The 14,782-nt window shown below is 42.4% G+C and overlaps 1 protein-coding gene across 1 annotated transcript in view; it reads right to left on the reverse strand.

The window, feature by feature from the left end:
* Positions 1-14,782, reverse strand: part of LOC124553537 (ankyrin-3-like) — a 92,152-nt gene that overhangs the window by 76,755 nt on the left and 615 nt on the right. Inside the window, exons 2-3 of the mRNA XM_047127385.1 lie at positions 14,062-14,187; positions 11,353-11,582 (exon numbers count right to left, since the gene is read on the reverse strand). Coding sequence (XP_046983341.1) covers positions 11,353-11,582; positions 14,062-14,187 — 356 coding nt within the window. The remainder of the gene's footprint in view (positions 1-11,352; positions 11,583-14,061; positions 14,188-14,782) is intronic.

A 14,782-nucleotide genomic window follows, 5' to 3' on the forward strand; every position in this document is an offset into this window, starting at 1 on the left:
CCTTTGCTGGTTGCTCAATATACTGATTGAATAACACCTGGGGTACGCTACAACCCTGTCTCACTCCCTTCCCAACCACTGCTTCCCTTTCATGCCTCTTGACTCTTACAACTGTCATCTGGTTTCTGTACAAATTGTAAGTAGCCTTTCGCTCCCTGTATTTTACCCCTGCCACCCTCAGAATTTGAGAGTATTCCAGTCTACATTGTCAAAAGCTTTCTCTAAGTCTACAAATGCTAGAAACGTAGGTATGCCTTTCCTTAATTTTTCTTCTAAGTCGTAGGGTCAGCATTGCCTCACATGTTCCAACATTTCTACGGAATCCAAACTGATCTTCTTCGAGGTCATCTTCTACCAGTTTCTCCATTCGTCTGTAAGGAATTCGCGTTAGTATTTTGCAGCCATGACTTATTAAACTGATAGTTCGGTAATTTACACATCTGTCAACACCTTCTTTCTTTGAGATTGGAATTACTATATTCTTCTTAAAGTCTGAGGGTATTTTGTCGGTCTCATTCATCTTGCTCACCAGATGGTAGAGTTTTGTCAGGACTGGCTCTCCCAAGGCCGTCAGTAGTTCAATGGAATGTTGTCTACTCCCGGGGCCTTGTTTCAACTCAGGTCTTTGTTCTCTGTCAAACTCTTTGCCTGACTACATAATTTATACATAAATATTCATTCCATCATGATCTCTTAGGTCAACTATACATCTCTCAAAGTATACCACAATGATTATTGGTATAATATTTTTCCCTTTTTAAACAAATATTTGTCACACACAACATTTGTGAAAGCTCAGAAGAAAGCAACGACTGCCACCTTCTCTAACTGTGCTAATACTGCTGCCCGATGACTAGCATTCTCCTGTGATATTTGAATGGTTGTGGAACTTTCAAACTGTTTCTTCACAATGGTTTGGCAACACATTGTGTGAGAGCAGCTTTTGAGGGATTTAAATAAGAAGCACAGCAAAAAGCAAGCAAAAGATGTCCAGGACGACCTATTTTGGGCGTTCATCCAGAATATGCACTCTTCCCTGAGCAACACATAGCAAGTAACTGATTCGATTTATTTCATCTCATAACATACAATATTCAGATCATGTGATTAGTTGCACTGTTGAAGTTATCACCTCATCATTCATAAACTCCTCCACTGAATAACATCTTTCCACTAAGAGTTCATGTAAATTTTTCTGTAGATGACCAATTTCCATGCTCAGTATATCACAGATCTTTAATTTATTGTATATTTTCATGCTCTTGTGTTGAGTAGTTGTAGAATATAGCTTTAATAGGTGTGGGTGGGAGCATAAAATGTTGTTATTGCCTAGTTGTGTAAATGTTTGAAGTGCAAGTCTTTGAAAAGTTCATGTTTAATGTACAGGAAAAATCAGAATTTCAAGAATGTATAGTGATGGTACAGATAATATATTTTGCTTTTTAAACAATAGGCGACAAGAGGTTCTCGGATGTGCGGCACACTCTTTCCTAATGATTTTTCTTTGAAGTTTTAATATCCTTACCATGTAAATTGAATTACCCCAAAAAATTATGCCATTCTGATGACATTCGAAGCAACTATAGTAAAAAATTTTTCGTCTGTCCGTGTCTCTTACATCGTGTAACTTTCCAATTGCAAAAGAAAGGCTATTTGGTTTGTTAACTAAATATTCTGAGTGTGGCTGCCAGCTCAAGTTTTTGTCTGAAGAATTTCACTGTGCTTGCTGGTTCTGTCTTCTCGTTTTTATGTAGGACATAGATCTCACTTAGCTTACTTTTTGTTTAGAACTGTGAGTTGTGTTTTTGTAATATTTAGTTTCAGACCATTCAATTGCAGAGCTTTTTTTTAATCAGCACTAAAGTATCATCTGCAAATAGGACTGACTTTGCATTGATGTCCAAGGGTAAATGACTTTACATAAAACAGGGAGAGAATTGGTCCCAAAACAGAGCTCTGGGGGACACCTAGTGGTAGTTTCTCATTTTGATGAGTAATTTGCAGAGTTAGATGTTGTGAAAACTCTTTGCTTCCTGTTTGTCAAATAAGAGGTCTCCTGCTGATCCTATATCTCTTTAATTTATAGAGAAGTATGGAGTAATTCAGTGAGTCTGTTTGTATATAGCATGGTGGATGGGATTGAGTTATTCTGAGGCATGTAAGAATTTTTCATATTGAAGTAGCCAGCCCTCTTAACTGCCAGCACAGCATACTGAATTTGTACACAAGGTTTTCTATGACCAATTTTACATCATTTTAAATCACTACATTCAGTTAAAACATTAAAATGGGAAACAGTGCACATGCAATATATACTTAGTGCCCACAGCAATCAGATTAAGAATATCACTCTCTCTACAAGAAAGAAATAAAAAACTCAGCACAATTGTGCTGTGTTACCAGTCTAGTCTAAGTTTATATCCCAAATGGGCATTAAATTATGACAAAAGCTGACCGTAGTCCGCAACATTGCATTCAAAAATACAACAAAAGGATATCAATGTTTCATTATATCTTCAAAGCACAAAAATGCTCGTGGAGTGTTTCCTTACAGAATATGCATATCGACAGTCGTGATTGTGAATTGTGTTAGGTTTACACTAGCAAAATATGGATGGAAGGAGGCTTACTAGTTGTCTCAAATCATGCCTTTGGAAAGTGTTTTGGGAGAAAGCTCAGTACTTTGTAGGTGCTACTTATAAAGACAGAGGAAAGTAAAATCTTATTAACCTCATTTTTGCTTCGACCAACTGCGAGATTTCTGCCATTAGCTGTGGGTGGCAGCTGGCCACTCCCTCTCTCCAGCCCTCCACTTTCAAGTCCTCCGGAGGATCCTGGGAGATCACCTTGAGGCCAGCACCGCACGCTCTGCCACATTTTCTACGGTCAAATTCTGGACCGACTGGTCCTCAAGAGCATCCTTCAGTAGAGGGAGGTCATATTTGTTGGCAGCTACCAGTAACTGTGCCATCTTGCGGATGGTAGCACTGTTGCAGCACCTTCTCAGCTGTATCCTGCTGCCACGGGGAGGGCTATCCGTTGTCAGTCGTTCCTTACACTGGCATCGGCACCCGACTCTAGCAGGTAGTTGACGGCCACGATGCACAGTGTCACCAGCCTTCACCCCGCCATCCCCCCCCCCCCCCCCTGCACAATGCGTTGTAGCCATTATCACACTGGCTGTCGACGTGTATTCCCTGTGCCAGGATCTTCACCAGTTCAGCCATGTTTCCGTTCTCTGCAGATTCCTGCATTCGGTTCTCCGCGGAGTGTTCTTTTGTGGCGCTGTGGTCTACATCTACATCTACATTTATATTCTGCAAGCCACCCAACAGTGTGTGGTGGAGGGCACTTTACGTGCCACTGTCATTACCTCCCTTTTATGTTCCAGACGCATATGGTTCGCGGGATGAACGACTATCTGAAAGCCTCCGTGCGCGCTCGAGTCTCTCTAATTTTACATTCGTGATCTCCTCGGGAGGTATAAGTAGGGGGAAGCAATATATTCGATACCTCATCCAGAAACGCACCCTCTCGAAACCTGGCGAGCAAGCTACACCGCGATGCAGAACGCCTCTCTCGCAGAGTTTGCCACTCGAGTTTGCTAAACATCTCCGTAACGCTATCACGCTTACCAAATAACCCTGTGACGAAACGCGCTGCTCTTCTTTGGATCTCCTTTATCTCCTCCGTCAACCCGATCTGGTACGGATCCCACACTGATGAGAAATACTCAAGTGTAGGTCGAACGAGTGTTTTGTAAGCCACCTCCTTTGTTGATGGACTACATTTTCTAAGGACTCTCCCAATGAATCTCAACCTGGCACCCGCTTTACCAATAATCAATTTTATATGATCATTCCACTTCAAATCGTTCCGCACGCATACTCCCAGATATTTTACAGAAATAACTGCTACCAGTGTTTGTTCCGCTATCATATAATCATACAATAAAGGATCCTTCTTTCTATGTATTCGCAATACATTACATTTGTCTATGTTAAGGGTCAGTTGCCACTCCCTGCACCAAGTGCCTATCCGCTGCACATCTTCCTGCATTTCGCTAAAATTTTCTAATGCCGCAACTTTGCTGTATACAGGGCGTTTCAAAAAGAAAGAGCAGATTTCAAACATTTATTTCTCAAAAACTACAAATGATAGAAACACAATTCAAACGTTTCTTGTCAGAGAAAGGTTCAAAGTTTTTCAATGGTCCGCGCAGAAGTTCCATGCAAATCCGCAGTGGCGCTGGCGTTTGTTTGTAGGAAAATGGCGACGACACCACAGGAACGATCATTTTGTGTGCTGCAATTTGCAAAGTTAGAGTCCATTGTTGGTGTGCAACGTGCATTCCGCCGTCAATTCAACAAACAGCCGCCTCGTCATAAGCAAATTTATGAGTGGCATCACAGATTCGTAGAAGATGGTTGCATCTGCAAGCGAAAAAGCACGGGTCGTCCACGCACATCGGATGAAAATGTCGAGCGTGTCCGTGCAGCTTACGAAAGGAGCCCTAGAAAATCCACGACACGGGCAAGTCACGAACTAAACATGTCTAAAACAACGGTATGGCGCGTTCTGAGTAAGCGTCTGCACATGAAGCCGTACAAACTGCAGTTATTGCAAGCATTGCGTCCTGACGACCACAACAAAAGGTTCGAATTTTCAACTGCAATTCTACAGGACATGGAAGAGGACAATTTTGCCGAACGATTTGGGCGAGTGAAACTCCGAGGGACGTTATTCAACATGAGAGAGACTCACCAAAGGTTAACGTCTTTTGTGCAATTTCGGTAAACAAAGTTTATGGACCTTTCTTTTTCATGGAGAAAACTATCACAGGAACCATTTACCTGGACATGTTAGAAAACTGGCTATTTCCTCAACTTCAGGAAGATTCAAATCACTTCATCTTCATGCAAGATGGCGCCCCACCACACTTCTCTGAACCTGTACAACGGTACCTAAATAACACCATTCCAGGACGGTGGATTGGAAGAGCAGGAGCACAAGATCAATGTCATCGTCTGTGGCCTCCCAGGTCACCAGACCTTACTCCCTGCGATTTTTATGTGTGGGGGTACATAAAGGACTGTGTTTATGTCCCACCTATGCCCGCTACTCTTCAAGAGGTACGACATCGAATTGTTGCGGCCGTGAATTCGGTAACTAAAGACCAGTTGCGTCGTGTGTGGCAAGAAATGAGATACCGGTTTGATATTTGTCGTGTAACAAATGGTGCTCATATTGAGGTACAGTTTTGATATTTGTTGTGTAACATTTGGTACTCATATTGAGTGAAGGACCGTTGGAATTGTGTTTCTATCATTTGTAGTTTTTGAGAAATAAATGTTTGAAATCTGCTCTTTCTTTTTGAAACGCCCTGTACTACAGCATCATCCGCGAAAAGCCGCATGGAGCTTCCGACACTATCTACTAGGTCATTTATATATATTGTGAAAAGCAATGGTCCCATAACACTCACCTGCGGCACGCCAGAGGTTACTTTGTCTGTAGACGTCTGTCCATTGAGAGAAACATGCTGTGTTCTGTTTGCTAAAAATTCTTCAATCCAGCCACACAGCTGGTCTGATATTCCGTAGGCTCTTACTTTATTGGGCGACAGTGCGGAACTGTATCGAACACCTTCTGGAAGTCAAGAAAATGGCATCTACCTGGGAGCCTGTATATAATATTTTCTGGGTCTCACGAACAAATAAAGCGAGTTGGGTCTCACACGATCGCTGTTTCCGGAATCTGTTGATTCCTACAGAGTAGATTCTGGGTTTCCAAAAACGACATGATATGCGAGCAAAAAACATGTTCTAAAATTCTAAAACAGATCGAAGTCATAGATATAGGTCTATAGTTTTGTGCATCTGCTCGACGACCCCTTGAAGACTGGGACTACCTGTGCTCTTTTCCAATCATTTGGAACCTTCGGTTCCTCTAGAGACTTGCGGTACACGGCTGTTAGAAGGGGGGAAAGTTCTTTCGCGTATTCTGTGTAGAATCGAATTGGTATCACGTCAGGTCCACTCTGTTGAGTGATTCCGGTTGCTTTTCTATTCCTTGGACACTTATTTAGATGGCAGCCATTTTTTCGTTTGTGTGAAGATTTAGAGAATGAAATGCAATGCGGTCTTCCTCTGTGAAACAGCTTTGGAAAAAGGTGTTTAGTATTTCAGCTTTACGCGCGTCATCCTCTGTTTCAATGCCATCATCATCCCGGAGTGTCTGGATATGCTGTTTCGAGCCACTTACTGATTTTACATCAGACCAGAACTTCCTAGAATTTTCTGTCAAGTCGGTACATAGAATTTTACTTTCGAATTCACTGAACACTTCACGCATAGCCCTCCTTACGCTAACGTTGACATCATTTAGCTTCTGTTTGTCTGAGAGGCTTTGGCTGCGTTTAAACTTGGAGTGAAGTTCTCTTTGCTTTCGCAGTAGTTCCCTAACTTTGTTGTTGAACCACAGTGGGTTTTTCCCGTCCCTCACAGTTTTACTCGGCACATATCTGTCTAAAACGCATTCTACGATTGCCTTGAACTTTTTCCATAAACACTCAACATTGTCAGTGTCGGAACAGAAATTTTCGTTTTCATCTGCTAGGTATCCTGAAATCTGCCTTCTATTACTCTTGCTAAACAGATAAACCTTCCTCCCTTTTTTATATTCCCATTAACTTCCATATTCAGGGATGCTGCAACGGCCTTATGATCACTGATTCCCTGTTCTGCACTTACAAAGTCGAAAAGTTCGGGTCTGTTTGTCACCAGTAGATCCAAGATGTTATCTCCACGAGTCGGTTCTCTGTTTAATTGCTCGAGGTAATTTTCGGAAAGTGCACTCAGTATAATGTCACTCGATGCTCTGTCCCTGCCACCCGTCCTAAACATCTGAGTGTTCCAGTTTATATCTGGTAAATTGAAATCTCCACCTAAGACTATAACATGCTGAGAAAATTTATGTGCAATGTATTCCAAATTTTCTCTCAGTTGTTCTGCCACTAATGCTGCTGAGTCTGGAGGTCGGTAAAAGGAGCCAACTATTAACTTAGCTTGGTTGTTGAGTGTAACCTCCACCCATAATAATTAACAGGAACTATCCACTTCTACTTCACTACAGGGTAAACTACTACTAACAGCGACAAACACGCCACCACCGGTTGCATGCAGTCTATCCTTTCTAAACACTGTCTATGCCTTTGTAAAAATTTCGGCAGAATTTATCTCTGGCTTCAGTCAGCTTTCTGTACCTATAACGATTTCAGCTTCGGTGCTTTCTATCAGCGCTTGAAGTTCCGGTACTTTACCAATGCAGCTTCGACAGTTTACAATTACAATACAGATTGTTGCTTGGTCCCCGCATGTCCTGACTTTGCCCTGCACCCATTGAGGCTGTTGCCCTTTCTGTTCTAGCCCGAGGCCATCTAACCTAAAAAAACCGCCCAACCCACGCCACACAACCCCTGCTACCCGTGTAACCGCTTGTTGCGTGTAGTGGACTCCTGACCTGTCCAGCGGAACCCGAAACCCCACCACCCTATGGCGCAAGTCAAGGAATCTGCAGCCCATACGGTCGCAGAACAGTCTCAGCCTCTGATTCAGACCCTCCACTCGGCTCTGTACCAAAGGTCCGCAGTCAGTCCTGTTGATGATGCTGCAGATGGTGAGCTCTGCTTTCATCCCACTAGCGAGACTGGCAGTCTTCACCAAATCAGGTAGCTGCCGGAAGTCAGAGAGGATTTCCTCTGATCCATAGCGACACACATCATTGGTGCTGACATGAGCAACCACCTGCAGATGGGTGCACCCTGTACCCTTCATGGCATCCGGAAGGACCCTTTCCACATCTGGAATAACTCCCCCCGGTATGCACACGGAGTGCACGTTGGTTTTCGTCCCCTCTCTTGCTGCCATATCCCTAAGGGGGCCCCATTACGTGCCTGACGTTGGAGCTCCCAACTACCAGTAAGCCCACCCTCTGCGACCGCCTGGATCTTGCAGACTGAGGGGCAACCTCTGGAACAGGACAAGCAGCCATGTACGGCCGAAGGTCACTATCAGCCAGAGATAGGGCCTGAAACCGGTTCGTCAAACTGGAAAGGAGGCCTGTTCAGCCCTCTGGAATGTCTTTCGCCCCTTGCCACACCTCGAGACGACCTCCCACTCTACCGCAGGTGAGGGATCAGCCTCAATGTGGGCAGTATCCTGGGCAGCCACAGTCGTAGTCCGATCGGGGGATGCGTGGGATGAGCTGCCCATCCCCGACAAACCCCCATCCGGACTCCCACAGTGATACCCATTGGCAACAGCCTCAAGCTGTGAGACCGAAGCCAACATTGCCTGAAGCTGGGAGTGAAGGGATGCCAATTCAGCCTGCATCCAAACACAGCAGTTGCAGTCCCTATCAATGCTAGAAACTGTTGTGCAAAAAACGTCTGAACTAATCTACAGAGAGCACAAACAATTAGACACAAAATTTAAACGGTTATTAAAATACAAGATTGCCTAATAGATGCAGTAATATTGCTACTTGCGCACTGCTGACACACTGCTCGGCGGCGGAAAGAGACTACGCAATTTTACTCTATTCAGGTACTAAAACGTGATGCTATACTCTCAAATACTATAATACACCCGAAATTTATGAATTAAACAATGCAAGTACCAAAAACACGCAAAGAAATTAAGAATTAAACTATGTAACAAATAAGTGAGCTAAGAGTATACGACTTGCTGCTGCAGCTGCTTATCCAACGGCAGCAGATGAATGTAGAGGTTTATTATTTTCCATGGAATTATACTGCCGCAGTGGAAAATCACAAAATCCTTAACTACACCAGTTGAGTTCTATAAACCCAATTGATTAGCAAGCAGTGTGTGAAGGTTGACAGTATGTTCCAGTGTGGGGAAGGATATTTTGGGGTTACACAGAATTACTTCATATTTTTAGAACTGAAAGTAATGTCAGAAGGTGGTGTTTCACAGTACATCTCATGTGGGAAGCAAACATCCTACAAAATCCTCTGTTCAGGGTTACTTTTCCTTATGCAGAAAACTAATTTTGGCAGGTCCCGTGTTTAAGACCCATGCTTAATTTTTCCTATGTGAATTAAATGTTGAACTACAACCTTTCGCATATATCCTTAAGTGTGCATTTTGTCTATAATTTAATGTGATGGAAGGTATCTGAGTAAAACAAATTTTCGTTTAAATACTTGAATTTTATTCACTAACACCATCTATTAACTCTAAATATAAATGTCGATAGTCAAAACTGTTAACAGTTCTGTTAGTGTTAAATTTCTATTTAATGACCAAGTGTATAGCAGCATTACTGGCTCACCTGAGTTTACACACTGATAAAGTATAGCGGCATATGAAACTTTGAGGGAACCCAAAAATAACATGAATCAAGTGGTTCCGTGTCAATGCTTTGTAATTACATATTGTACCACTAGGTAGTGATACTTTGTAGCCTCCCACAATGCTCAGTAAGGTGGTATCAGTCAGTTCACTGGTATGTTTCTTGTGTTCTGTTGCTTGCATTCCTATTTCTACCTTCTAGCATTTAATGGTGTGGTAAACAAGTAGAAAAGAATTAGTGTGACATTTTGTTGTCTGTTAGAGAAAACCACAGCAGAGACTATTGGGATGCTTTGGTAAGCCCTTTTAATGATGGTACTTCGGGGAAATCACTTCTCTAGTAGTAGTTTTCTCATTTCAACTGAGGTAACGTATCTACTGGAAACGTACTGCGTGCCATGGTTGTAATAGGATGGCAAGAGATGATGAAAACATTGCTATGAGCAATTGATGGTCATCATTGGACGATTGACCAAATTTCTGAGGAAAGAAAGGTGTCGTGGAGCACAGTCCAGCAAATTTTAATCGAAGATTTGTACATAAGACGGATGTCTGCAGAATTGGTGACTCACTTCCTCACTGATGCCTGAAGAGAAAACCGCTTCAATGTTTGCCACAGCTTGATGAGAGAAGTGCAAAACTATCCAAATTTTCCTAAAATAATTGTGATCGGGAATGAGAATCAGTGCTACAGGTACGATACGGAATCGAGGAGTCAAAGCAAGTGTGGAGCCAGCAGAAAAATCTTAATATCACGATGACACGGGTAAGCATGTCCAAAGTGAAAACAATGTTGTTCTGTGTTTTTGATGTCAGTGAAATTGCCCACAAGGAGTTTGTTCCTCCAGCACAAACAGTGACCCACCATTATCTGGAAGTCTTATGTAGATTACAAGAGAGTGTGACGGAATCAGCCAGAACTGGTGAAAGGTGAACTGGTTGCTCCACCATGGCAATGCTCCAGCCCACATAGCTCTGGTGGTCCAACAGTCTGTGGCGGGAAACAACACAGTGCTTGTGCCTCGTGCATCGTACTCACCCCATCAGGCTCTCTCTGATGTTTTTGTTTCCACAGGTGAAGCAAACTCTGAAAGAATAGTAATTCATTTGTGTGAATGACATCAAAAAACAGGGTATCAGCTTTGAACAGTATCCTGCCACATGAGTTCTGGAACTGTTTTCAGCAGTAACAAAAGCATTGGGCCGAGTGTATCATTGCACATGGATGGTACTTTGAAGGGAACTTAAAGTACTTTAAATGTAGGGTTCAATAAAAATGCGTTATTGAGCTGCTTGTAAACCAACAATTCCTGATAGAAAGCAGTGACTGAGATTTCGGTGAGTTACCCCTCAAACTCGCATAAAACAAAAGATTGTCGATCCTCAGACAGGCAAGTGACCCAATTCGCCAGTGTCGCTGTACGCTGCTGAGATGCAGACCGTCTTGAAGCTGACGTGGACAGCTCTCCGTCAAAACTCGAAGGTGCTGCAGTCTACACAGACAGCGAACTGAAGACACTGGTGTGGAATCCACACTGATGGGACATTGTGACAGTACGTGCTCCACCACAGCATCACACGGAGTCCCCGACGGTGACTCCGACGTCACCGAATGGCTACTCCTCGAAATATTGGCTGCCACTTACGTGACAAGTGCAGGACGCTCTTCTTCTCCTGTAAAGCCAAGACAATGGAATCATTTTCTGCCAAGTTCCAGGCCATAGGTAATCAGGGAAATGAACTCAATGATTTGGCACCTTAGGGGGCTTGCTCCCCTCATTTGTGACCAGGAAGCCCATGTGGTGTCGGTGGACCGCACGGTTGCTGAAAGTGAGGAATAATGAAGTACGTTCTGTAAAACATTGTGTGACTGTGGTCTACCTCTTTCCAACTCCAATTTCTGAAGGAGTAGCCCTTAAACGGCTTGGAATGGGACAGGCTTGCGAGCATACGTGCTGCGATGTCAGCACCACACACTCTGCCATCCTCCAATGTAAAACCCTGGACTCTGGTCTTCACAAGCCTCCTTAAGGAGAGGGGGCTTACATGTCTCTGCAGGTGCCTGTGGCTTTGCCGCATTTCCCTTCCTTTCTGGGACCTCGTCCGTGTACCCCCAACAAATGAAGTGCTGCACAGTCACAGCCTTGACAACTGGTACGTGCAAACCACCACTGGCAGCTTCTGCGATGTGGTGCTGCAGCCTAGCTGTGAAGACAGGGCTTCTGGCTGCCAGTATTACTCTGTGTGCCTCCGTATTGCCATCTCTGGTAACCCTTTCAAGCACAGACCATTAAGCCACTGAATTTATGGTGGAAATTGCTTAAATACACACTGAAGAAATGAAAATGACAATTTATTGCTTTTTATACATTTGAATGAATGTTGAAGGGTGTCTTCATTTGAAGCCACTGTGGCAAGTCTTAGCGACACTCACAATATGTGAAAAACTTGCAACATACCCTGGATATGAATGAATGAAACCTTCTCGGGTGACAAGCATAAGCAAACATCACCTTTTAAAACTCCATCGGGATCAATGAAGGTGTTTTTCATACCACAGTTGGCATTACATTTTAGAATCCCGTGCTGTAGCATGTTTTGCTTCTGACTTTCTCTTTTCTGTGGGCACCTGTGGTTTGAATATCTCACGGTGTGGTGTATTATGTGATGAACATGGTAAGCCTTTCACATATCTAGTATGTGCTAAACCAGCTACAACATTGCTTCTAAATTTTTAGACTTGCAAACTCCTACCAGTGTACGTCACAACTGATACATCAACAAAATACCAAGAGAATATTACCAAGGACCTTCCTGCTTTTCTTTCAGTTGTATAACATCCTGTGTTCTCATGATATGACCTTGCAGCAATTTGCTTTTTGCTACTATCAGCCTCCTTTCTGTTCACAACTGAAACATCATCTGGAGGATTTTATAAGAAATGGTCCTTCCACTTTTTTATAGTGAGTATTCCATCATTCCTCACTGATTATTCAGAGTCCACTCTACTGAGTTCTTTGTCATGCTTCATTTGTTCCAGACCTTTGAGGTCACAACTGCGTGTCCCATGTTGTTTCAGTTTTTCCACAAAGGACACCCTTGTGAAGCAGTTATCAAAAACATTGTTTCCATTCCAGACATTCCCACAAATAAAATAAAACTATTTCTCCTAAATGAACCTCAGCTGTACCTATGTTCCTAGTGTACACTGGACTCGCGTGCAGGAGGATGACTGTTCAATCCTGTGTCCGGCCATCCTGATTCTGGTTTTCTGTGATTTCCCTAAATGGCTCCAGGCAAATAGCCAGATGGTCCCTTTTGAAAGGGCACAGCTGACTTCGTTTCCTAATCTGATGAGATCGATGACCTCGCTATCTGGTCTCCTCCCTAAGAACAACCCAACCCTAGTGTAAACTTCAAAATCACAAACACTAATTTATTAGCCCAAAGCCATACCATGTATCCTCATCTGATGAGTTTCTTGGGCATTTATTTATTACTAATCCTATCTTTTAATGTCACCAAGCATTCATCAACTGGCTGACTTTAGGTGGGGCATAACTCTCTTCGAAAGCTTTCCTGAATATGTCAAGCATACGTCTTTTCTTGCAAAACTTATTGTAATTTGGAGACTCTCTTGTTGGCATCATGTTGTCATTCAAATGTATGTGTGGTGGTAACTCTCCAAACCCATTTATGGACATGAGTGAGCTTGCACAATTGTCCCTCAACTGTTCACAGCAAGACCAACTTCCATGGTAACTATGAGGTTATTTTATACCCACAAGAATTCATTTTGCTAGAAAAAACGAACCATTTAAACCAGTAACCAAAGACAAAATGTTTGTTTTTTTGAGAGGCATTAAAGTTAGTGTGAAATGCTATGTAACCAATGAAATTGTCACAGAAAAAACTGAAAAGAAATAGTCTGGTGGCATGTTGTTACCTTCATCTTTCAATTTGCCCTTTATATCAACATACTCATTTCAGTCATGACACTTTGTACTATCACAACAAATTTTAGTCCATTTATTGGTGGCAAGAGAAGTCAAAGGAAAACCATCATCACTGCTAGAATTATATTCATTATAATCACTTACATCCTGGAATTATTAGGCCCCACATGATTTTAAGCGGTGGCTTCCAGTGTCACTTTCTTCTGCAGTGATGTCCAGAACAGGATCAGGATTAGTATCAAGGTCACTATGATCACTTCTGATGTGGGGTCAGATATAACTTCATCCAAGAGGTCTAATATTCCTTTTACATGTGATGATTTCCTATTGATTTAGTTCTGGGGAAGAAAAGATACAGGTTAGATTTGGACAAATCTGGTGAAGCCTCAGTAGCCCCATATGGAGCCACTACATTATTGTGACATTTGTTCACTACTTTTCAGCAACACTCACAAAAATGAATTCCATCATGCTTTCAGTCATTTTGCAGTGGTGGTACTTCCTGCAGAGTTCCTTGTAACATGTCTATTTACATATACTGTTACAAAAGTAAATTAACGAACTAGGCAGCCTGGGACATTATCGGTAACTTACATAATTTCAGGATCTTAATTTCCTGTATTTTGCATCTGCAGGCACTCCTTAGCTCATCAAAAAGTATGGATACCTATAATCTCTTCACTACTGTAACCACTGAATTAAGTACTCACAGTACTCACAGTACTCACAGTATTCACTGATAATTGTATCAGATGAAATTGTTTCAGCTGTGTTGTCAAATAAGTTGACATTAATTCTCAGCAACTTGTTCTGAACTGTAGACATATTGTTAAATGTGTTTTCCATTCTACCACCTGTAAATAAGACAGCCATGAAAGTACATTTTTTGATCAATTTGAAACCTGACCAAATGAGATTCTAAACTGAAATCTATTTAAAGTAGTCACCCTTCACAACAAACATGGTATGCTAGGTAAGTTTTTTCTCTTTGTGAGCAATCTAAAACCAATAATTTTTCCAATTATTTTGTTCCATGTTGCACAATGTGGAACTTCATTTACCATTGCTAAAATTCTTAGTGTTGGAAACGAAGCTTTTGCTTTCACCAAGAACATCTGTGGCTGCCTTATCTGCAACGCTGATACTCGTGAATGCCTTCTCACTGACTTTCTAAATGAGATATCTCCTTACACAGAGCCAGTTAACATAGGTAAGTTATCTGCGCTTCTTCACTTGCGGTAACCCAATGACGTACTCATGAGTTGCAGTCTCATAAGTAACCCCCCCCCCCCCCCCTTGCCCTGCCATAGGCTGGCAGCAATTCGGCAGCTAAGAACAGGGGTGCCTGTGCTGACATGAATGAAAATTCACACATAAATTTCAGACTGTGTTTAAGAAATGCTGAAAACTACTGCAGAAGAGAATCTGAATCAAGACTTTGGAAAACGA

The sequence above is a fragment of the Schistocerca americana genome, chromosome 11 (genome assembly GCF_021461395.2).
Source record: "Schistocerca americana isolate TAMUIC-IGC-003095 chromosome 11, iqSchAmer2.1, whole genome shotgun sequence".
Taxonomy (NCBI): domain Eukaryota; kingdom Metazoa; phylum Arthropoda; class Insecta; order Orthoptera; family Acrididae; genus Schistocerca; species Schistocerca americana.